Below are 22,349 nucleotides of genomic sequence, written 5' to 3' on the forward strand. Positions count from 1 at the left end.
CAAGGACCTAGGAACTTTTTCTAGGTCTCCCGCACAGATACAGAGTCCAGAGACTTGGTCCTCTACTGCTTTTCCAGGGTATAAGCAAGGAGCTGGATGGGAAAAGACCAGCTGAGACACGAACTGGCACCCACATGGGATCTCGGGAATGCAAGGCAAGGATTAAGCCAGTAGCCCATCACGCCAGGCCCAAACCTAAACATTTTGATGTGAGATCTTGTTATCATAACCAGTGTCTTAACTACTAGGCAAAAAACCTGCTTCTGTACTTTCAATATGCATTTAATAGCATTCATAACACATTTGACTTTGTAATGCTGGCATTCCACGTAAAAGTGCTGTTACGTAGCGTTCTACTTAAGAGTCCCGGCTGCTCTGCTTCTGATCCAGCTCCCTGTATGTGCTAATGTGTCCTGGGGAGGCAGCAGCAGATGACTGAAGTGCTTTTTCCTATGTGTCCACGTGGGAGACAGGATGGCGTTCTTGGAAGAAGTCTGGCCAAGTCCAGGCTGTTGCAGCCATTTGGGGAGTGAACTAGTGGGAGAAAAAACTCACTATCTCTCCCTCTTTCTCTGTCACTTTTCCTTTAAAGTAAATTTTAAAATAAAAATATTCCAATCAGTGTTATTTTTGCATTTTCCTAAGAATTAGACAATAAAATTTCCATTTTAATTTGTAATTTCAAACACACAAAAATAGATAATGATGCAAACACTTAAGTACTTATAAAGATTAACAGCTATAAATATTTTACCATAATTAAGATACCTCTCTTTTTGGAATAAAACCTTACATACATAGTTCAATGTTGCCCTTTCCGCTGGAGAAACCATTCTGTGGAAATGGAGGTGTGAGCATCCTACAGACATTTCTGTTCTTTCAGTGTATATAGGAAAGTGACCATTCTGTTTTTTCATATTCTTATGCACATGACATCATATCACAAACATTGTCTTACTCCTTCATTTTCATTAAATGCAAAAAAATTTTAAGTTATATTTATTCAGATCAATGCATGTGAATATAGTTAATTTTAAGTTGACTAAATAACACTATTGGCTGATTCTTTCACCATTTGATGGCTTCTACTTTTTCCCCTATTACAAACAGTCCTGTAATGAAGATCCACTCCTCAGAGCCTACCTGGCCAAAAGGTGGAATCATTCCATCACAGGGTGTATGTGGGATGCACTTTCACGATGAATGGGACAGGAGGCTTACACTGTGATTATTTCAGGAGAATCTTAGTCATTTTCAAGTTTTCCTGGCTTTTTCAATGTGTTACAAATATTTTCTCTTTCTTTTATTGTGTATGAGTTATTATTTTCTCACATTCTCCCCAAACCCCATGTCAAACTCCAACATTTTTGAAAAGTTTCAATTTGAAAGAGGGAGAGAATGAGTGTGTGTGTGTGTGTGTGTGTGTGTGTGTGTGAGAGAGAGAGAGAGAGATGGGGTCTTCCATCTGTTGGTTCACAACTTAACTGTTATACCACAGTATCTGTACCAATTTTAACATTTTTGCCAATAGGTAAAACGGCATCTGAGCAGTATACCAAATCTTTATTAAACATTTCATTTTATTTCTCTGTGAATTGCCCATTCATGTCCTTTGCTTAGATTTTGTTGGCTTATGTTTTTCTCCCTGATGTGTAGAGCTTTATTGGTTGTTTTGGAGGTTAACCTTTTATTGGTTATAATGAGTTTCAAATATCCTCTTTTCATTTTGCTTATGTGTATTTTGCCTTACTAGAGCTTAAAGCTGTCAAACCAACCAATAGTTTACTTTATACTTTGTTCTTTTGTATCTCATAAGAAATCTTTCTTCATGTTGATGTTATGATGATTTTCTCCTGTGTTGCAGTGTTTTGCTTTTTCCTGCTCAATTGTTTTATCCACCTGGAATTACTTCTTAAGTGTGATATGAAGTAGGAAGCAAAGCTCACCTTTATCCCAAATAGACCTGCTTTTCTCTAGATTTCCAATCTTTCCTTTTGAATATCAGTTTCCTTTATGCAAGTGTATCTATCTCCGGGGGACTCTTCCTTATCTTCCACATTTTCATAGTGTCTTAATTACTGCTTTGTTGAAAGCCTTGCTACATGGGAGGCAATCTAACTCATTAAGATATCACAATTTACCACACACCTCAATACACCACTTCTCTAAAAATTGTCCTATTAGATTCTGAAACTCTAACGAAAAAGTCATGATCTTATAAAGTGGCATTTATTCAAGAAATCTCATGTGATGATTGTTTAAAGATTGCATACTTTAGGTTAGGTAAATAGTAAATATTTGCTAAATGAATGATAGAAGTTTAACACAGAATAGAGAAGTAGATTGCTGTTAAGTAATTTTGGAATATTCATATCAGTTGAGAGAAGAATTAGTCTAAATCATGTGTTTTCAGCCTATACTTTCCAGCAATTTCCAGATTTGGTTAAAGTTTTAACCACAGAACAAAACAATAGACTTATATTAGTGCTTGGTTGGGCAATGCATTCTGAACACTGAAGAAAAAAAAATAAATGCTTTCAGGAAATGTATTTCTGACTACGTTGAAACTTCATTTTAGAAGATTTATTTATTCACTTATTTGAAAGACACAGAGAGAGAGTAAGATCTTCCACCAGTTAACTCTTTAAATGCCTGTGAAAGCTAGGGCTGGGCCAGGACAAAGCCGGAAGCCTGGAACTCCATTTGTGTCTTATGGGGCTGGCAGACCTTGTTCATCTTGGACCATGATCATCTGCTGTCCTCGCAGTTGGTTTAAACGGAAGATGGATTGGAAGTGGAGTAGCTGGAAATATAACCAGCACTGTGATATAGGTAGGATGTTGGTGTATCAAGCTGGGGTATCATAGTGCACCATAACATCTACTCCCAGAACACAAGGGAATTTTAAAAAGCTTTTCTTCATCAAAATCTAGAAATAAAGCAACTGTCTGTAGAAAATAATCACAACATAAGCAAATACTCACTTTTTAAAAATATTTATTTTATTTTTATTGGAAAGTCAGATATACAGAGAGAAGGAGAGACATGGAGGAAGATCTTCCACCCAGTGGTTCACTCCCCAAGTGACTGCAATGACAGGTGCCTTGCCCATCCGAAGCCAGGATCCAGGAGCTTCTTCTAGGTCTTCCACGTGGGTGCAGGGTCCCAAGGCTTTGGGCCATCCTCAACTGCTTTCCCAGACCACAAGCAGGGAGCTGGATAGGAAGTGGGGCTGCCTCTGTCTTTGTGTAAAATAGGCGTCTGTGTGTCCGTGTACAAAACGTATGTCCATGCACAAAGATCCTTCTCTCTGTCTCTCCTTTTCTCTGTAATTCTGACTTTCCAAAAAAAAATTTTTTTTAAAAAAAGGTTGTGGATGGCTTGAAATTTTTCATTTTTCTCCAAGACAAAGAAAAAACCCATCAGTATGATTTTTAACACAAGTTCTTGTAGAAAGCACTTGAACGTTGATGTGTTGAAGATCTCAGGTGCTTTCAACTGACAGGACCCGAGTCCTGGCAGCTGGACCCATTTTGTACACGGACACACAGAGGCCTATTTTACACAGAGGCACACGTATTCTGCAAATGGGCTCGAGTCTATGCTTGCACAGAGCACGTGTGCAGATGGGCACATGTTTACACACTGACGCACGTTCTGCAGCCAAGCGGCGCTGTGCTAGACGCTAGCAGGCGTCCTGGGAACATCACTGGGACAGTTGAGAACTACAACTCCCGGCGCGCGCGGCCACCTCCAGGCGTCGTGCGGCCCCGCGCCTAGATAGTCTCCGCCCAGCGGCCGGCTCAGCTCCCGCCTCGGCTCCCGGCTCGGCTCCCGGCAGCTCCCGGCAGCTCCCCACAGCGGGATCGGCCAGCGAACGCATGGAGTCCCGAGCCGCTGATGGATTTTTGTTGGGCGACGTGGGTACGTGTGGGGCGCTTGCAGAGGGCGCTGGACAGGGGGTTGGAGGGCTGGCGTGGAAAGGAGGACCACAGGAGCCGGCTCTGGAGAACTGTGAAGAAGCACACCTGACGGTGATGGCTTTGTCAGTGAGGTGGGTGGTGGGTGAACCCTGTTCCGAGTTCCTTGTCGGGACGCTTGGGTGGGGGATCTGCGGCGGAAGCACTTCCCTGCTGGTCCCAAGCATCTGGATGGCGCTCCGGTGTCCGCACCAAGTCTCAGGGTACTGCGGGGCTGATTGTTCCTGTGTGTGTGACGCACCACCAGGTGTGGGATTTCAGTAACTGATTTCAGCAGACCCATTGGAGCGCCGCCAAAGTTTGGAATGATGTGGGGCCGTGGCTCACTTAAGGGGGAGAGTGAGAAGTGCCTCCGCGGGCCTATTTGTTGGACAGCCCGGGAAGTGAATGTACAGGGGCAGCAGCAAAGTCTGTCTCCCCGGCGCCTGGGAGGCTGTGGTGCAGTGTCCTGAGCATCCTACAGGGACACTCAGCCGTGACCAAGTGAGGTTAGCAGAGAGACCTTGAGACACCAGCACAGACTCACTTGGAACAGTGTGACCTTACTTCACCGTGCTGTCTGTGCCTGAATAAAACTGGAACGTGCATACAGGGGAGTCCTTTCAGAAAGCCAACTTTTCCCTGCCCATGAAATAATAATATGACAAATGAAATGAGTAGCCAGAGCGCTTTGACAATCTGGGAAGCAAAACGACAATGCTAAAAACAGCAGTGTAAGTAACAATGAAAAACTTGAAGGCAGTCATAGCACTGCAAAGATCTTTTCATTTATTTTTGCAATCCAGCCACCTTCAACAAGATCAAAGGTATTTAATAAGCATCTGCTTTGGTCTGACCTTCCACCCTAGGCAAGCGGACTTTGACCCTGACAGTGTGATCTCCCTTTGATTGGCTCAGTGGAATAAGGAATGAACTTAGCTAACCAATGAAGCCCATTCAGACTGATTTGAACTAATATTATTTTTGTTTCTGTAGAGGGTTCAGTACCCCATTGCCACTTGTCAGTGTATTTTCTGCCATTTGCTATAGGAGTAATTCTGTAGAAGAAAAACACCCTTTAAACTCATGGATGTGCAGCTTCTTCAGCTCCTGTATTTCTGACATTGCCATGGTTTTTATTCAATCCTGTTATGCAAAAGTATGTCCTAATGACATATTTATTGCCCACCTAATAAGTGATTTGAAACCCCACATAGCACTGTTATTCCTGCAGAAAGACAGGGTGTGTGTAAGAGCTTTAACCCATTTTAACATTCTGACCTTAAACTCTATATAAAACCTCAAGAAACTTAACACATAGAAGTTTCCCATTTTTAATTGTAATATCCCACAGATGGTCACGATTACAGGACTTTAAAGAGAATCGCATCCTAAAATTAATCTAGTGCTTTTCACTTAGGAAAATGTAATACAAATAATTATTAATCTGATTAAGCATGTCTACTTGCTTAGTTGAAAAAGTGGTTTCCACATTCAACATCCATATGCAAGAATCTGTCTTGGAGGTTTGGGGCTGATGGAAGAGGAAAAGAATGTCTTTAGGAATTTGAGGATCTAAGCAGGGTGAGCTCCTGATGCCCTTAGGGATCCTCAACCAAGAAAGAACTCCTTTCCTCTCAGTAGAGCAAAGATACCCTTTTACTACTTTGGTTTTTAAAAGATTTATATATTTATTAGAAAGAATTACACATGTACAGAGAGAAAGAGAGAGAGAATCTTCCATCCACTGGTTCACTACCCCGATAGCTGCAGCCAGGAGCTTCAGCATAATCTCCCATTTGTGTGACAGGGCCCCATACAGATGGGCCTTCTGCTGCTGCTTTCCCAGGACATTAGTAGGGAACTGAATCGGATGTGGAACAACCAGGACTTGAACCAGATACCAGAGTCACAGGTGGCCACTTGACATTGCTATGCCATGACGCCAAACCCCCCTCAGCCAAGAACTCTTTAAGCCCTCTGGGGGCTTAAAATAGGGGGAGAAAAAAGTACTTTTCATCACATCTGCTGAGACCGTGTCATACCACATCCATGATGAGGAATGTGTTTTGTCTCCGGGGTCTCAGGAACATAGGCATGGCATGTAGCTCCTGCTCAGTGAGTGACAATCCCAGGAAAGTGTATGCAAGTTGATTCTTACGTTGAGTCAGAAGGGTTTGATTAAAAAAAAAAAAAAAAAAAAAAACGTAATAGTGAGAGTTCTCTGGGAGATTTAGATAATCATTACCATGGTTGGGAGGTAAATGTTATCAAAGCCTTTTCAGATTGGGTTTCTGTTTCCAAGGTAGAGAAAGCTGCACTCTAGACATTTCAGAAACATCCTGTATTATAGAAAAAACTCGCTGGTCCCTGTGTTGTATTGCCAGAAAGAATGAAAGAAGTAAGAAGAAAATCTGGGGGTGGATGTATGGCATAGTGGTTGAGAGATAAGACACTGCTTAGGGGTGCCTGCCCTTGAGTCCAGGTCCACTTTCCTGCTTCCCAAATGTCACCCTAGAGGCGGCGGTGATGACTGGCTGCCACCCATGTGGGAGACCCCACTGGGTTCTGACTCCTGTCTTTGGCCTGGCCTAGCTTCAGCTGTTGCATTTTTTAGTGTGAACCTGTAGATGGAGATCTCTGTCTTTCTCTGTCTCCTTCCTTTTCAAATAAAATTTTAAAAATCCATTTAGGTTTTTTGTAAGACCCAATGGAATTCTGAAGTAGTGGCTGTGGCCAGGTAGCAGTCATCATTTCTAGAGATATAAATCTGTTTTAATTTTTAAGCATAACTTTGTTGCCCTGAAGAATAGGGAGGTCTTGGGAATTTATTCAGCTGAGGCTCAGGGACGGTGCACATCTTGGGCTAGAAACCAGAAAATTGCCCTGGAAATTATGGGAATTAAAAATGTAGGGTGATACTCTTCTAGGCTAAAGAACCCACACAACAGTAATCCTGGCTGTAGATTGGAATACCCTGGGGATGTTGAAAAACTATTGATGCTTGAGTTCTATGGTTTTGGGGGTACAGTCTAGGCACCACACATTTTAAATATTTCGCAGGGATTCTAACATGGCTGAAGTTGAGGACAACAGAATTAGAGAAAGTCTTGTAAAAATCCGAACTCTATCTGCAGTCGGTTTTTTGAAGTAGAGAGGAGCATGGGGCACAAGCATTCAGGCACAAAAGAGGTATATTTTGGGTTGCAGATTTGAATTCGTAAAATCAGATGGCAACAGTGTAGTGAGAAACTTCATCTTCTTGACTGTTTAAGTCATCCTTTATGGACTGCTACTGTGTGTCAAGCAGTAAACTGAAGTGTTAAAATGATCTGCTCCGTGGTAGCTTGCTGTGCAGACATTGCACCGCTGTCTTGTGGAGACACTGCAGCCACCTTTATTGATTGCCCTTGGACTTGTTCCCCGAAGCTTTTCAACCAGATATTTTCAACTTGGATTTGGGAATGAGTTATTGCTCTGCATGGTTCATCATTTTTATTTTCCATTAACAAACCCTATTTATAGAAGACAATCATTTTTTTATTTCTAAAAATTTATTTATCTGAAAGGCATGTTTTGGGGAGTATGTTTTTGCTTCTGTAGATGATGGCTTATCATTTCCATTGTCTGTAAATAAACCCTATTTTCAGAGGACAATCTTTTTATTTAAAAAAAAAAAAATATATATATATATATATATTTGGAAGGCAGAGTTCCAGATGGGGAGAGGGAGAGGAAAAGAGAGGGAGGGAGGAAGAGAGAGAGAGATTTTCCATTTGCTGGATCACTCCCCAAATGGCCATAGCAAATGGGGTTTAATCAGGCCAACATCAGGATGCTTCCCTTGACTTACACATTCAGTGAATTTGCCACTTTTTCAAAAATATTTTTTTAAATCTATTTGAAAGACAGAGTGACACAGAGAGGTGGAGAGGCAGGGAGCAAGATCTTCCATTTGTTGGTTCACTCCCCCAGTGATCACAAAGACCAGTGCTAGGTTAAAGTTGGGAGCCTAGAACTCCACCCAGGTCTCCCACATAAGTGCAGGGGCTGAGGTACTTGGGCCATTCTGTACTGCTTTCTCAGGTGCATTAGTGGAAGGCTGGATCAGAAGCAGAGAATCCAGGACTCAAACCACCACTTAGGTGTGGGATGCTGGCATCATGGCTGAAGGCTTAACCCCTTGTGCCACACTACCAACCCTGAATTTGGCATTCTTGAGAGCCTAATAAGGTCCTTTGTGAAGCTGGGCTGAGGAATGCCATCTGTATCCCATTTCTGTTCCTTGTGGATAAAAGAGCTTTGTGCTTAAGTTCATTGCAGGATCGAGGCCAACTCCAGCTTACTTGCCTCCTGGGTGCTACTTACCTTTGGAAAATATTGGATTTTAGCAAATTGACCTCACCACTTGTATTGTTGAAGTGGAAAGCTGAGATCAGTGCTGATGTCAACCAAGAGTTTAATTAGTGTGATATGGTACAATTGGATGGAAAGGAAGAAGAAAGAAATGTTTTGTCTTCCATTTCCATTTTCCAAAGGATTTAAATCTCATCAAAATGCAGTCTGAGGCAGTGCAATAAGGCAAACTGAGCGAGGTCTGGGTAAAATGTAGTTTTATTTAAGATGTACCAATTGTCAGTATCTGCTTATTTTTCATGTTTAATTATCAAATACACATTATGTAGAATTTATCATCTTAGATATTTTTATATGTCCTGTTAAATGGTGTTAGACACATTCATAGTGTTGTGGAACTATAACCACCATCCATCACCATGCCCCTTTTCAACCTGTAAAGCTGACACTGAACATTCATTAGACTTGCTCTTGCTTCCTCCTCCCAGCCCAAGCTACCACCATTCTGCTTTCTGTCCCTATGAGTTTGACTGCTCTGGGTACATTGTAGAAGTAGAATTACAGTCATTATCTCTTTAATACTAATTTACTTCGCATAACATCATGTCCTGAAGTTTCATCCGTCTGATTCCACATGTCAGAATTTCTGTCCTTTTTAAGGCTGAATAATTCCATGGTGCATGTATCCCACTTTTGTTTATACACTCATCCATCAATGGGCACTGGATTGTTTCCATGGTGTAGCTATTATGAACAATGCTTAGTAGCAGTTATTTTAAATAGTAAAATTTGTGTAGGTGATGAGAGAGTTTTAATTATCTGGCTGCCCTTTCCATGGCTACATTCATGGACAGTATAGGCTTAGGTGATTAGTAGGCAAAGGTGAAAAGCAGTTTGAAATTGCTGTTACTTGGGATTTGTTTGTTGGCTTCTCAGTATTTTGTGAAACTTACAGTGTAAAATGTCCTCATACCTGCTGAAATGAACAAATCCACCTATCCTGTTATGTTTGCAATTAAATTATCAATTTTAAGTACAAGCACAGACAGATGTGTTCTGTTAGAAGATAAAGGAGAATTCTGCATGGTTGGGTAATTTTAGATTTCATTGAAAGGCACTGAATCAAATACCAGAGGAATTTGACTCTATGAGGTGGAACTTGGCAGATTTGTAGGGAGGCTCTAATGGATATGTAAAGATAGCTGTGCAGTTCCAGAAATGGTGACCTGCTAGGGGTAGAGGGTCAAAAGTAAATAGACTTCAACCACCTGTGCAGCCAGACCAAGGACCACCCAAACCCACTTGAAAGGATACCAGGAAGAAATTATTCAGATACAAAGCTGAAGATATTTGTGCTTGCTTTCTGGAGAATCCAGTAAAATGAACATGTTTGTGGGTGGCCAAGGTTTGAGAATTTGATATTTGTTGGACTGGAAAGGCAAAGCCAGCAATGATTAGTTCCTGTTTGAGTCAGAGTGTAGTCAATGTTTTTGTGAATAACCAGAAACGAGAATCCCAGTGATGCTGAGTGGTTTTAAGTGGAATTTAGTTTTGCATTTGGGGTAGAACATGTGTCCCATGGCCAGATAGGCCTGTTCCTAAACATGGAGCATATAGCACAATTGTGCACATGGACCTTGGTACAGTAAGAAGGCAGCTGGTTTGAGAATCAGGGGTGCCAGGCTGTGTGATCTTGGGTGCTTTGCTCTATTTTTTTTCTAAAATGAATTTAGTGAAACATTATACAGGATTTCTTGTTAGCTTTTTAAAAAAATGATTTCTTATGAATATAATATTATATGCAGATTTTAAAAGTCTGATAGAACTGTCACAAATACCAGAATATCCCGATCAATTAAAAGCTCCAACATACCATCAGCAAAAATTTACATCATTATGGAATTAATTGACATAGTAATGAGTAACCAATATGTTAAAAGTAAATGCGAGGGCTCGGCAGCGTGGCCTAGTGGCTAAGGTCCGCGCCTTGATCCCATATGGCCGCTGGTTCTAATCCCGGCAGCTCCACTTCCTCTCTATCTATCCTCCTCTCAATATATCTGACTTTGTAATAAAAATAAAATAAATCTTTAAAAAAAAAAAAAAGTAAATGCGAGTTCTTAACCACCTTCTGTGACCACCTCATTGACATTTCAATTTTAGTTTATACACAACATATAGCATACATAACATAACATGTTATACATAACATCATATCATCTTAAATTAAGGCAAACATGTGGTATTTAACCTTTTGGGATTGGCTCATTTCCCTTAGCATTATGGTTTCCAGTTTGGCCCATTTGGCCACAAAGAACTTCATTTTGTTTTTTTTAATAGCTGAGTAGTATTCCATGGAGTAGATGAACCATAGCTTTCTTATCCAATCCTCTGCTGATGGGCATTTTGGCTGCTTCCATGTTTTTGCAATTACTGATTGTGCTGCTATGAGCATAGGAGTGCATGTTGGTTTCTCATAAAACAAGCTTTTAATTGATCCGGATGAGTTTTTAATTGATTGAGCTTTTAATTGATCAGGATGATACTCTGCTGGCTCTGTCTTCAGACCAGAGAGGGTATACCTAAGAAGCTGTTGAACTTGACTGGACAATAAGATGCTGGACTGTATGTTTGGTATATGCTTGCAATGGGGTAATCTCAACTGAACTTGAACTGTGGTTATGCAACAAGGTGGAGGAATCCACCATGGTGGGAGGGTTTGGGGAGGGGTGGGGAGAACCCAAGTACCTATGAAACTGTGTCACATAATACAATGTAATTAATGAATTAAAAAAAAAGATAAAAAAAAAGAAAAAAAACAAATACCAGAATAAGCTCATTTTTTGGTGCATACATGTCAAAACCTCCACCCAAAGTTGTTACCACACAAAGCAATTTATCTTCAGCAAATGAAGGGGCCAGGAATCATTTCTGAAGCCATGACTCCCTGAGCAAGTGGCAACAGAGGGGGGAATTAATATGGAAGTGGGGATGCTCTGGTCTTCATATGCAGGGGTGGGCACAAGCTACTATAGCTGCAGTTCAGAAATACACTATTGTGTACACTGCAGGTTAGGGTAATAAGTGCCTGCAGGGCTGGGGTTGTTAGCACTGTAATGAAGGGAAGGGTGACCTTTGGACAGTTTTTTCACTCCTCTGCCCCACTGTTGGTGTTGCCCTTAATACAGGTCTGGATCACTTTGGTGGGTTGTACCTCTTTCTTGGTCATGACTGGAAAATCTGAGAGACAGCATTGTAAAACATCAGTTGCTTTGAAAGTTTTAGGGTCTTGAAGTAGAAATGAACTCTAGTAAAAATGGTTGAGCTGTTGCAAGTGCTAACAAGTGACAGAAATGTAATATATCATGAAAACTTAGTTTTCACCCATTATCATCTCTCTTTTATTTCCCCTATCCACTGTCTACCATTTCCAATGTTTTTCACTGTGCATCTAATTTACCTTCGTTTGTCAAACAGTAGTGTGGTTCATTTCCTGATTTTTAAGTGCTGTATTCCCTGCTGACCTAGTGCTATGGGAGATAAAGCCTTAACCCAATGGGTGTTCCAATCCTTCCCTACATGTTTCTATTCATGTTCCTCCAATATTATTTTTGTTTAAATCAGGTATTTAGTGTTTACATTATGATGGGTATGTGAATATTGCAACTAAGCACTGGCTATTGTAGGAGAATTCTCCTTTGATACCTTTTTATTTTTCTTCGGGTTTTGATGGGGTACAGTCAAATAATGACTAGCTCCACATATCAGTGGGCTTGCCGAGTTAATGAAAGGTTTAGACTGTGTGGAAACATCTCTCTGCCCACTCTATTTCTTCTGCACATTCAACTTAATTGATGGCACAGAAACAGCTCCAGGAGACTCATGTTGCCCCACCCCTCCTGCCTGCTGTGAGCTGCTCAAGTTAATGCACAGCTCAGAAAGGGCCAGTGGCTCTGTGCATGCTCCACCCCACTTGTGTCAGGCATGATACTTAGGCTAAATTAACTGCACAGAAACTCTGGGCTCTGGCAGATTCCTTCCTGCTTCCTGCCACTTAGTTAATTGAATGTTTTTGTACTTTGAACAGAAACTTTGTTTATACTGTGTGACTTTCAAGCTGCTTCAAGGATGAGAGCTTAAAAGCTCCTGACTTTGGCTGCGCATTGCAGTGGTTCTTGAGTGTAGTGGTAGCCTCTGTTGCAGTAAAGACTCCTCCTTAAAACTCCATATTTGTGGTGATCTCTCTCACTGTCCTCAACAGAGGGAACAGCTGTTCTTTTTTACCTGGTTGTTTAGTTTCTTCATGTGCGATCCTTAATTGATGCATAATGTTGCAGGGTGCGAGCGAGATCACACCAGACATGTGTAAGGTTTATTAAGGAGTCTTTATTAACCAAGCTTGGTGAGCATACTAGAAATAGCAAATCATAAGTCCATACGGCAATCCAACCAATCATAATCCAACCAAACATCCAAAGAGGAACAAATGGTCATTATCCTTAAGTCTATCCATTAAGCTGAAGACCTATGTCTCAGCTTCCCCAACAATGTAAGTTATCCTAAGAGACAAGCAGTGAATAACCTGGACACATAAGGTTGCAGGCATTCACCTTTTCTGGTTTCTCTGTCCACATTCCACTACTGCTAGGCCTCACCTCTCCTGGAACTCCTGACAGCACACAAACCAGAAACAACATTATTATATCCATTGTCCCATTTAAGCAGTACACAGGGATTGTGCTCAGGGGATTACCTGTCCTGGGTCAGCCAAGAGTCGAGGTGCCAGAGTAATGAAGCAGGTGGCCAGAAAGAGAGCCAAAGCTCCTGCTTCATGGGCCTTTTAAAGGGGTTTGTGAGGGGAATGGTTACACAACAATACCAACCCCTCTCAGTCCATACGCGAGTCACAGGAGGGCAGGAACGAATACCTAACAATTGTGGGCTAAGGAGTGATTAGTGCTTATTGGGATGGGCAGGAACAGGAACTGGGCTTGTAGCTAAACACACCTGGACTAATTGGACTTATCTGCATCTGATATCCTGGCTAAATTAGGACGTAGGGGGGTAGGGGGACTGGTTGAGGATGGAATTATACAGAGGGTGGGGGACACAGCCAAATTTCATTTGCCCACTGTCTGTCACTGGCTGCAACCCGTAACAATAGATACTCTGTAGAACTCTAAGAATGCTTTCTGTGTTTGGATATCTCAGAAACCAATGGAACCCACTTTCTTTGTGCACTTATTTAGATCTGGAACCCTGTGACCCTTCAACCTCACTGTCCTGCTTCAGCCTGCTTCTGTGGGAAGCTGGACCAGAGAGTGTCTTCCTGTTCTTCATGGGGCATTTGGAAATCCCTCAATTTTCTCTATGTTCTCACTCCCTTGGGGACACCTGCCCCTCTGTTTCTGAAAACCCAGACTCCAGGCAGTCAAAGGAAATATCTGTTATACAATAAGTAGCCCCACTTTCTAGCCTTTCCTCTCTCCAGGTTGTCTTTCATTCCTGGGCATTCTGTTTTCACTCCTTGACTGTTTGTTTTCCCCTTTCATTTGCTTCTTTCCCTTCTTTTCACCACTGTTACCAATTTTTCACTGTTTTGCCCTTCTGAAAAGGCGAACATTTTATATTCAATCCTTTGCCTCGCTAAATTGCATCTTATAACTATCCTATAAGCCTGTTGTCCTCATTATTGACACTGTTTTGGAGAATCATAATCAAAATACTTTAGAAGACGTGTTTGAAAGGTAAGTTAAAAAGCAACAAAATGCTCAACATGAACTTTCAAGTAATTCTACTACGTACAGACTGCATTGTTAAACTTTGGTGAAAATAATGAACACAATTTATGAAGTACCTGTTTTGTGCCAGAGCTGTTGTCTTTAGTTACTGCAGGATCATAAGCTCTGTGGGGAAGGAATAAACTCCTGATGGGGTGATATGTCTATAAGGAAGGAGTCTGGTTTGTCCTCTGTTGTGAAGCAAGCCAGTCACTGATGTCTGAGTTGGGGAAAAAAGTATTTATTTGTGAAGTGAGGGGTTGGGAGAGGGGTGAAGATTCATATCTCTTGAAATTGGAGTTGAGGAATGCTTGCTCAGCTAGTGTGCGGGTCTGTGGTTGGTTTGTACTTGGTGCTCTTCTTTCTTTGGTCAGCAGTCTCATGTACTTTTGGAAATTTTATTTATCTCAAAGAGCACACACAGAGAGATCTGTTGGTTCACTCCTCAAAGGACTCAACAACTGAAATGGCCTAATTGAAACAGGGATTCAGGAATTGAATCTGAATCTCCCATTTAGGTGTAGGGACCCCAAGTACATCTGCCATCATTGACTAGCTTCCAGGGTGCTCAGTAACGGGAAGCTGGCCCTGGGAGCCTAGACCACTGAACCCAGCATGCTGATATGGGATACTGTGTCCTAAGTGGCCACTGTGCCAGATGCTTGACTCACTTTTGGGAATTCTGATGATTCAGAGTGGGCTTCAGTCAATCAGGTGGTAAGCGCTTGTTATTCTGAGCCTGGTGTCCAGAATGGGAGGGGAAACCCTAAAGACAAGATTGAGCACATCATAGACCTCATGAGTTTTATGATCAGGGACTCTTGGGGATGGCTGGACCTGATGCTCCATGCCCTCAGTTTAGAGAGTTAATTTTAATAAAAAGTTAATTTGCAAAGAAACTAAGTTAAGAGAGGGAAACGGAAATTGTGGAAGGTTAATGCATAGTACTGTCTAGTGTCTACATTGAAAGTGCTATATAGGCTCTCTGCTATTGGCCTGGGAAGGAAGCAGAGGATAACTCAAGCCTTTGAAACCTGGACCCAAGTAAGAGATCTGGAAGAAGCTTCTGGCTTCTAGCATTGTCCTGGCTTAGCTCTGCCTGTCACAGCCATGTGGGGGAGTGAAACAGCAGATGGAAGATCTCTCTGTCTCTCCCTTTCTCTCAGTAACTTTGACTTTCAAGTAAAATAAATGAATCTTCAGTTTACCTCCCTTACCCTTTTTATTTCTTTACTGTCATAATGCAGTCGGGGGAACTGCCAAAGATGAATAAATGGTGCATTTTGCCATTCTTTCTGGGAGTTTGGGTGGAAAGGATTTCTAAGAATCTTTTCAGCTCCAAGATTCTTTGTCCTGTGTACAAATCTTTTTTTTTTTTTTTTTTTTTTTTTTTAAAGATTTATTTTTATTACAAAGTCAGATATACAGAGAGGAGGAGAGATAGAGAGGAAGTAGAGCTGCCGGGATTAGAACCAGCGACCATATGGGATCCCGGCGAGGACCTTAGCCACTAGGCCACGCCACTGGGCCCCTGTGTACAAATCTTAACTATCTGGCAGGTAAGTCAATGGAGACTGTTGACTTCCCAGTAGCTACAGCTGGTTGAGGGCAGCCTTCACAAAACCGCCCCCTCTCACCTCATGGCACTCCATGCCTGATCTTGTTTGTTCCATGGTTGTTTCCTATCCTATTTGATCGGCCTCCTCCCTTCATCTCACAGCACTGTATTGATTGATAGGTCATATAGGAGGGGCTATCCCTCACCATTTCTAAGATGTTTACTGGGATATTTATGGGGAAAGGCTTGTCCCAGAACCTGCAGACTGTTTTCAGTTCAGAAAAGACATTTCTGTAGCCAGGACCCCAGTCTTCCTTTATTGATTTCCTTTGAATGAAATTCATAATCTTAGCACCATCAAGACTGCAATTTGCAGATTGTGACACAATTCCAAGCCAACAATCTGGGTCTGCTTTGTCTTGAAGGTGTCTTTGGTGGTGTTTGAAGGTATTCCCTACTGGAGCAGGGCTACTGACCATGGAGAAGTGACTAGACTGGAGGTATAGTGGCTTGGAACCCAGTCAAGATCATAGTCATGGTTGTGATCGGGCCACATCAAGACCACCAAAATGAGTTTAGCTGGAGAAGCATGGACAGTGATCTATGGAGAGTTTGAAAATGGCTGAGCTAAGCTCAGTTCTACAGCAGGCAGGGCTGAAGAGCTGCTGCTTGGATTCTAAAATCAGGGTTCTGATTTCAAGGATGATGAAGTAGGATGCTGTTAAATAAATTCTCTGGGGTAGGGGAAAGGAAAAGAAACAGAGACAGAAATGATTTGTTGTGTTGCCTTGTACAAATACTCAACTCTATTGCTACTGGCAGCATCCAGCCAGAAGGACTCCTAGGTCTTTAGAATTTGGCTCTGTGAAGCAGGCCCTGACTCACTACTGAACAATTCATGAAGAATGCAGGACTGTGGTCTCAGAGGACCCAGGAAGTGAGCAGGTAAATTGGGCAGGGACTCAGTTGGTCACTGAGGACTTAGACAAGGATCAGTAATTGGGGCTGGAGTACAAGGTGTGACTGGTAATGGAACAAGCACAAGAGTCCAAACTGGACTAACAGAAGAAGCAATAATGATTAGGGTTCTGTGATAGTCTTAGCCTTTGCCACTTGTTGAGTCTTTACGGGTAGCCAGGCATGATGCAAAATAGTATCTAGGCATTATTTCATTCCAGCCTCACAGCCACCATGTTGTGTGGACATCAATATCATTTTATCAGTGAAGAAATGGAAGCTTTAAGAGGGTTAGTTTTTTTTTTTTTAAAGATTTATTCATTTCATTACAGCCAGATATACAGAGAGGAGGAGAGACAGAGAGGAAGATCTTCCGTCCGATGATCCACTCCCCAAGTGAGCCACAACGGGCCGATGCGCACCAATCCGAAGCCGGGAACCCGGAACCTCTTCCATGTCTCCCACGCAGGTGCAGTGTCCCGATGCATTGGGCCATCCTCAACTGCTTTCCCAGGCCACAAGCAGGGAGCTGGATGGGAAGTGGAGCTGCCGGGATTAGAGCCGGCGCCCATATGGGATCCCAGGGCTTTCAAGGCGAGGACTTTAGCCGCTAGGCCACGCCGCCGGGCCCAAGAGGGTTAGTTTTAAGCTCACCATGACAGTCCCCAATGACAGAGATGGGGTTTGAATTCATGAACTATGTGGTTCCTGAGACTTGCCACTAAGGGCAAACTGATGCTGAACCGGTTGAATTACTCAGTTAGGACTTCTCAATTGCAAAGGATAGGCTAGGTTCTATGATGGGGCCTGGTTATCAGATGTGAGGGTGTCAGGACATTAGAGGGATATAGGAGCATGAAGCCAGAAATGTGTGGACCTGGCATATGTACTGAATCAATAAGGTCATGTCTTGGGCTTAAGTGTGGGGAGGAAGTTTTCTAGTACACGTCATTCCTTCTTGAGGTGACCTGTAGTCACTGAGAGTCAACATGTAAATGATGACCATGGAACTCTGACTTTCAAGGCAATGATTTTTGCTTAGTCATCCAGTATCACAGTGACCCTGAGTCAAGGCACAGGGAGGAGGCAGGAATAAGCTGAAGTCCATCTGTCAGTACTGGACCACAAACTATCACACACTGTTTTCAAGGGGCTGCAACCCTGGCCTTGTTGCAACATAAACCCTTTTAATGAATGCACAAGCCCCTGTTAGAGCCAGAGTCGGGGATCATAACTGTGTTAGGTCTCAGGTCATTGTCTGGGACAAGGTAGACTTTTAAAGGTGTTGGAAAGTGGTTGTGATTCAGTGGGGCAGGGGCAGATCCAATGATAGGGTTAGGAAGTTTAGTCTGAGAAATGAAAGATGTTTCTGTGTAGTGTTTATTCATTTGCATACCTGTGTGTCAACTGTGGCACTGCCCCTGAGGTGCCTTCAGGAAAAGGCTAGGAAGAGAAGAATGCAAGCCAGCATGGATGCAGAGATGGCATGCTTGGTGCACTGCATGCTTGGGAGGCTTCCTGAAGGCGCATACATGCCATTCAGTCTTAGTGGATGAGAAAGAATTGGCTCACTCAGCTGGAAGGGAGTAGGGATTGGGATGGAGGAGGGCATTTCAGGCAGGGGGAGGAGGTATGGACCATCAGACACTGAACCATGTGTAGTTGGAGACAATAGCATGTGCTGTGGGGTGAGTCAGGGCAGCTGACAGGACTAGGTTTCATCCTGGAGAAAGGAGCTATTGGAAGATTATGAGTAGGTCCCATGTGATAGACTTTGATTTAACTGCATTAGGAAGGGGTGAGGAGAGGGAGGAGGGCACAGGAGACTAATTATGTGGTGGCAGCACTAGGATGTAGGGGCGGAACTCCATTCCCAGAGGCATCTTGCCAGAAGAACAAGGGTCTTGGATTTCCAAAGCATTACTCCAGCAGAAATGGTGCAGTCACTGGGGAGGGGAGTATCTTGTCTCAGCTGAGTTCCGCACACCTGGTCTGGGAACGGCTTGTGGTCAGGTCTGGGTACTCCCTTTGCTAACTGGTAACATTTCCTGTGCTCATGCCTCATGGCCACATGTTGCCTTCCCCCTGTCTTTTCATTTTCTCAAACTCTGTAAGATTACCTTGATTATCAGTATCACCTTGATACTAAACCAAACAAATAGGTTACAAGAAAGCTATACTTATGAATGTGGATGGGGAAATCTTTAACAAAACACTAGCAAACTAAATCTAGCAACATAAAGGATTGTACACCATGAACAATTAGATTTATCACAGAATTGCAAGGTTGGCACAATGCCTGGAAACCAGTTAAACTAACACACTGTGTAGACAGAATTAGGAGGAAGAAAGCCTACCTAGTTACCTCATCAGTTGCAGAAGAAGTATCTGACAAACTCCAACACCCTTCATAACACTCAACGAACAAAACAGAAAGGAACTCCCTCAACACAACGAAAAGCATCTATAAAAAGCCTGAAGCTGACAACATTGTCTTAGCTTTCCATTGCCATGACTCAATGCCTAGGATAAACTATCTTTGCAGGAATGAAGATTTGTTTGGGTCCATAGCTTTGGAGATTCACCAGTCTAAAATTGGATGGGTTCCATCGGCTAGTCCATGTGGTGGGACATGAGCATGGCAAGGGTAGAGAATGTGAGGAGGAAGGATCCTATGCCAATCCCATAAGCTGGCTACAACTTGGCTTTATAATCAATCCTCTGATGAGAGCTACCATCTGAGGGCTGGCCCCCAAATACTCATAAACCTACCACCAGGCTCAGTACCTAAGCACCATAATTAGATTGAGCTTCTACCCCTGTAGTACTGCACTGTGAACTTGTGACTTTGGGGTTTTTAGACATTTTCATGTGTTGGGGAGTCAAATCATATTCAAACTATAGAAGTTAATAGTGAAAAATCACCCTATTCTCCCTCTTCTAACTCCCATCCTCCCTCTCCTTCAGGTGGGAAGTATCATTATGCTCTTAAAACTTTGTATATGAAATACCTGAAACTTGTTTCCTTAATGTAAATGAAATAAAATAATAGGAAAGTTATTCAACTGAGATTTGTTTTAAAATAGTTATTTTGATACAAACTTTAGAAACTTAAAATGGTTTGATTGTAAACACCTGACATTGTAAGTGTCCTTTTCATCATTGTTTTTGCTACATCTCGTATGCAATGATGTTCTAGTTTTAATTGTAATTTCCTCAGAGCCTCATGGGTCATGCAGTAGCATCAATTTCTACAAGGTTTTTAATTTTGTTTTTCAGCACTGTAGTGACACATTGGTATTTTTGTAGCATGTTTGTTAACTTCATATTAATGAAAATTTATTCTTTTTCTCCCTGTTGTGGACTGTGTTCACCGGCTTTGTATTTGAGGGGATATATAATGCAGGTGTAGCAGAGACTGATATGTTCAGATGTGGAGACAAAGTGCAGTATGTCTCTCTGCATCCAGACCAAAGATGGACTCCCAGTGAAACAGTTAAAATTATCCTAACAGTAGGATGCTGGATTCCCCGGCATTGTCCATGCCTACAATGTCAGGAAACACCTCAATAACAGCAAGATAGACTTATGGCTGTTCATGAAGGACCACCCATTGTAATACTAGAGGGGAAATTGGAGTGGGAGGAAAGGAAGTTTGGGAGGGGAATGGGAAATCCTAGAGCCTATAGAACTGTATCACGAAACAATAATAATAATAAAATGTTTTGAAAAAAGGCCATATGCTTTCCGTCTAAGGTCAATAGCAAGATAAGGATGTCTTCTTTCATGATTTCTGTTCAAACCAGAGCAAGTAGGCAAGAAGCAGAAATAAAAGGCATCCCCATTGGAAAGTAAGAAGTGAAAACACTGCATTTGCAGAAGACTTGATCTTGTGCATTTCTTTTGCAGGTTTCTGGGTGGAACGCACCCCTGTCCATGAGGCTGCCCAGAGAGGTGAAAGCCTGCAGCTGCAACGATTGATTGAGAGCGGTGCCTGCGTTAACCAGGTCACGGTAGACTCCATCACACCCTTGCATGCAGCCAGTCTGCAGGGCCAGGCTAGGTGTGTGCAGCTACTGCTGGCGGCTGGAGCCCAGGTAAGTGACCCTTTAAGACAGACTCCTTGCTTGGCTATAGCAGCATGGAGGAATGGAGGAGACTAACTCAGAAGAACTCCAGAGGAAGAGAAACCTCAAAGGAAAGCCAGGCAAGGCCAAAATAGGATATGCTGGAAGCCAAGGAGGACAAGGAGGAGCTGTGTCAGTTTCACATCAAAGACTGGGAAACTAAGGGCCAGGAAGTGCTTGTGGACTATTAATTAAAAAGTTCTTGGTGGCACCTTGGAGCATGCCCTACATCCGGGACCTGGGGAGGGTGGGAAATTAGGTGGGCCTTCGCCCTAACTACCCAGCTTTAAACATGAAGGAAACAATATGGAAATGATGGTCTTACCCACTTTCCTGTAGCCCTTGAACATTTATACCCTGATTAACTGTGTAAAGATTGTCAAAAATATAATAAAAATTAAAAAAATAAAAGAAGAAAAAGAAGTTCTTGGTGGCTGAAAAGAAGACAGTTTTAGCAAAATGTCCATGGGAATGCTCTGTTCTGCAAGGAGCAGGACCCAGACAGGCCAGCTACATCCTGGACTCAGGTCATTTAGGTGGGTAGAACTAGCTGAGACTGCAAAGCTGCTGCTTAGGGTGCAAAGAGAAGGGTTCCAGCTTTCAGGAGTACTCAGTGGAATGTTAGCAAACTGACTCTGAAGGAAAACAATGGAACGAAACATATTTTGCTGCTTTTCCCAGAAGAAATCTTCACACCGTGTTTGCTTTTAAGCTGCCAGTTGTTTCTGACTAGCAGAATTTCTGGTTATTTAGCACATGGCTCTTTGTGAGCTGGTAGGAGCCTGCCCTGCACCATGCTGAAAGAATGGCTCCCCTTTCCTGGTCAAGGAATGGGGGAGAAGAAGGCCAGGAGGCGAAGACCATGTACTGCTTACTCTTTTTGCAAGCTTGGACCAGAACAAGTTATACCGAGTATCCAAATAGATGCTGACTTTGGACAGATGTAAGTAGTTTTCTAATTAGGGATTTGCTTTCTCCTGGTCTATGATTTTCACACTAGAAAAGACATGTTAAGCCATCTTAGGCATCTTTCTAGCTGAGGCTTGAAATAAGATATATTTTCTGCTCTGCGTTTTAGGGTGATGTTGAGGGTGAGGCTGAGCTTACTCTGCCCCCTCCCAAAAGAAAAGCCCCAAAGAGGATGGCATTTGTACTTTGGAGGCTATGAAGTATCCCCCAAACCATGCATTTTCCTTTTTGAACTCCCTCGCCTAGCTCAGTGCCCTAGCTCATGATAGCAGGCTATGCTGAAAGCAAGTTGGATGGCATTTCTCCCTGCCCCCTTGACATTTGTATCTTCTTTCCTGTGAGGTGGATGCCCGCAACATTGATGGCAGCACTCCTCTCTGTGACGCCTGTGCCTCAGGCAGCATCGAGTGTGTGAAGCTCTTACTGTCCTATGGAGCGAAGGTCAATCCACCCCTGTATACAGCGTCCCCCTTGCACGAGGCCTGCATGAGTGGTGAGTTGGTGGGTGGGCAGAGTTGCTCACCATACTGGGGTTCTGAAGTGTCCTCCCTGGGAAGGGCTGATGCAGTGTAGGCAGAAGTGGAAACCCATGTGCTAGCTTAGGAGAGACTAGGATCTGGTTCTGGATCTCCATAGCTCAACT

The 22,349-nt window shown here is 42.7% G+C and overlaps 1 protein-coding gene across 2 annotated transcripts in view; it reads left to right on the forward strand.

Annotated features, from left to right (window-relative positions):
* Nucleotides 1-1,112: 1,112 nt before the first annotated feature.
* The window catches only part of ASB13 (ankyrin repeat and SOCS box containing 13), a 33,916-nt gene continuing 12,679 nt past the window's right edge, over nt 1,113-22,349 (forward strand). The window contains exons 1-3 of one of the 2 annotated variants that reach the window (XM_058669524.1): nt 1,113-1,175; nt 20,520-20,707; nt 22,049-22,199. In XM_058669524.1, the coding sequence (XP_058525507.1) occupies nt 1,118-1,175; nt 20,520-20,707; nt 22,049-22,199 (397 nt within the window). In that variant the 5' untranslated portion in view covers nt 1,113-1,117. Of the gene's footprint in view, nt 1,176-3,855; nt 3,925-20,519; nt 20,708-22,048; nt 22,200-22,349 lie in introns of those variants that run through there. The other variant, XM_004588491.2, reaches the window with a different exon arrangement.

This window comes from Ochotona princeps, chromosome 10 (assembly GCF_030435755.1).
Source record: "Ochotona princeps isolate mOchPri1 chromosome 10, mOchPri1.hap1, whole genome shotgun sequence".
NCBI classification, from domain to species: domain Eukaryota; kingdom Metazoa; phylum Chordata; class Mammalia; order Lagomorpha; family Ochotonidae; genus Ochotona; species Ochotona princeps.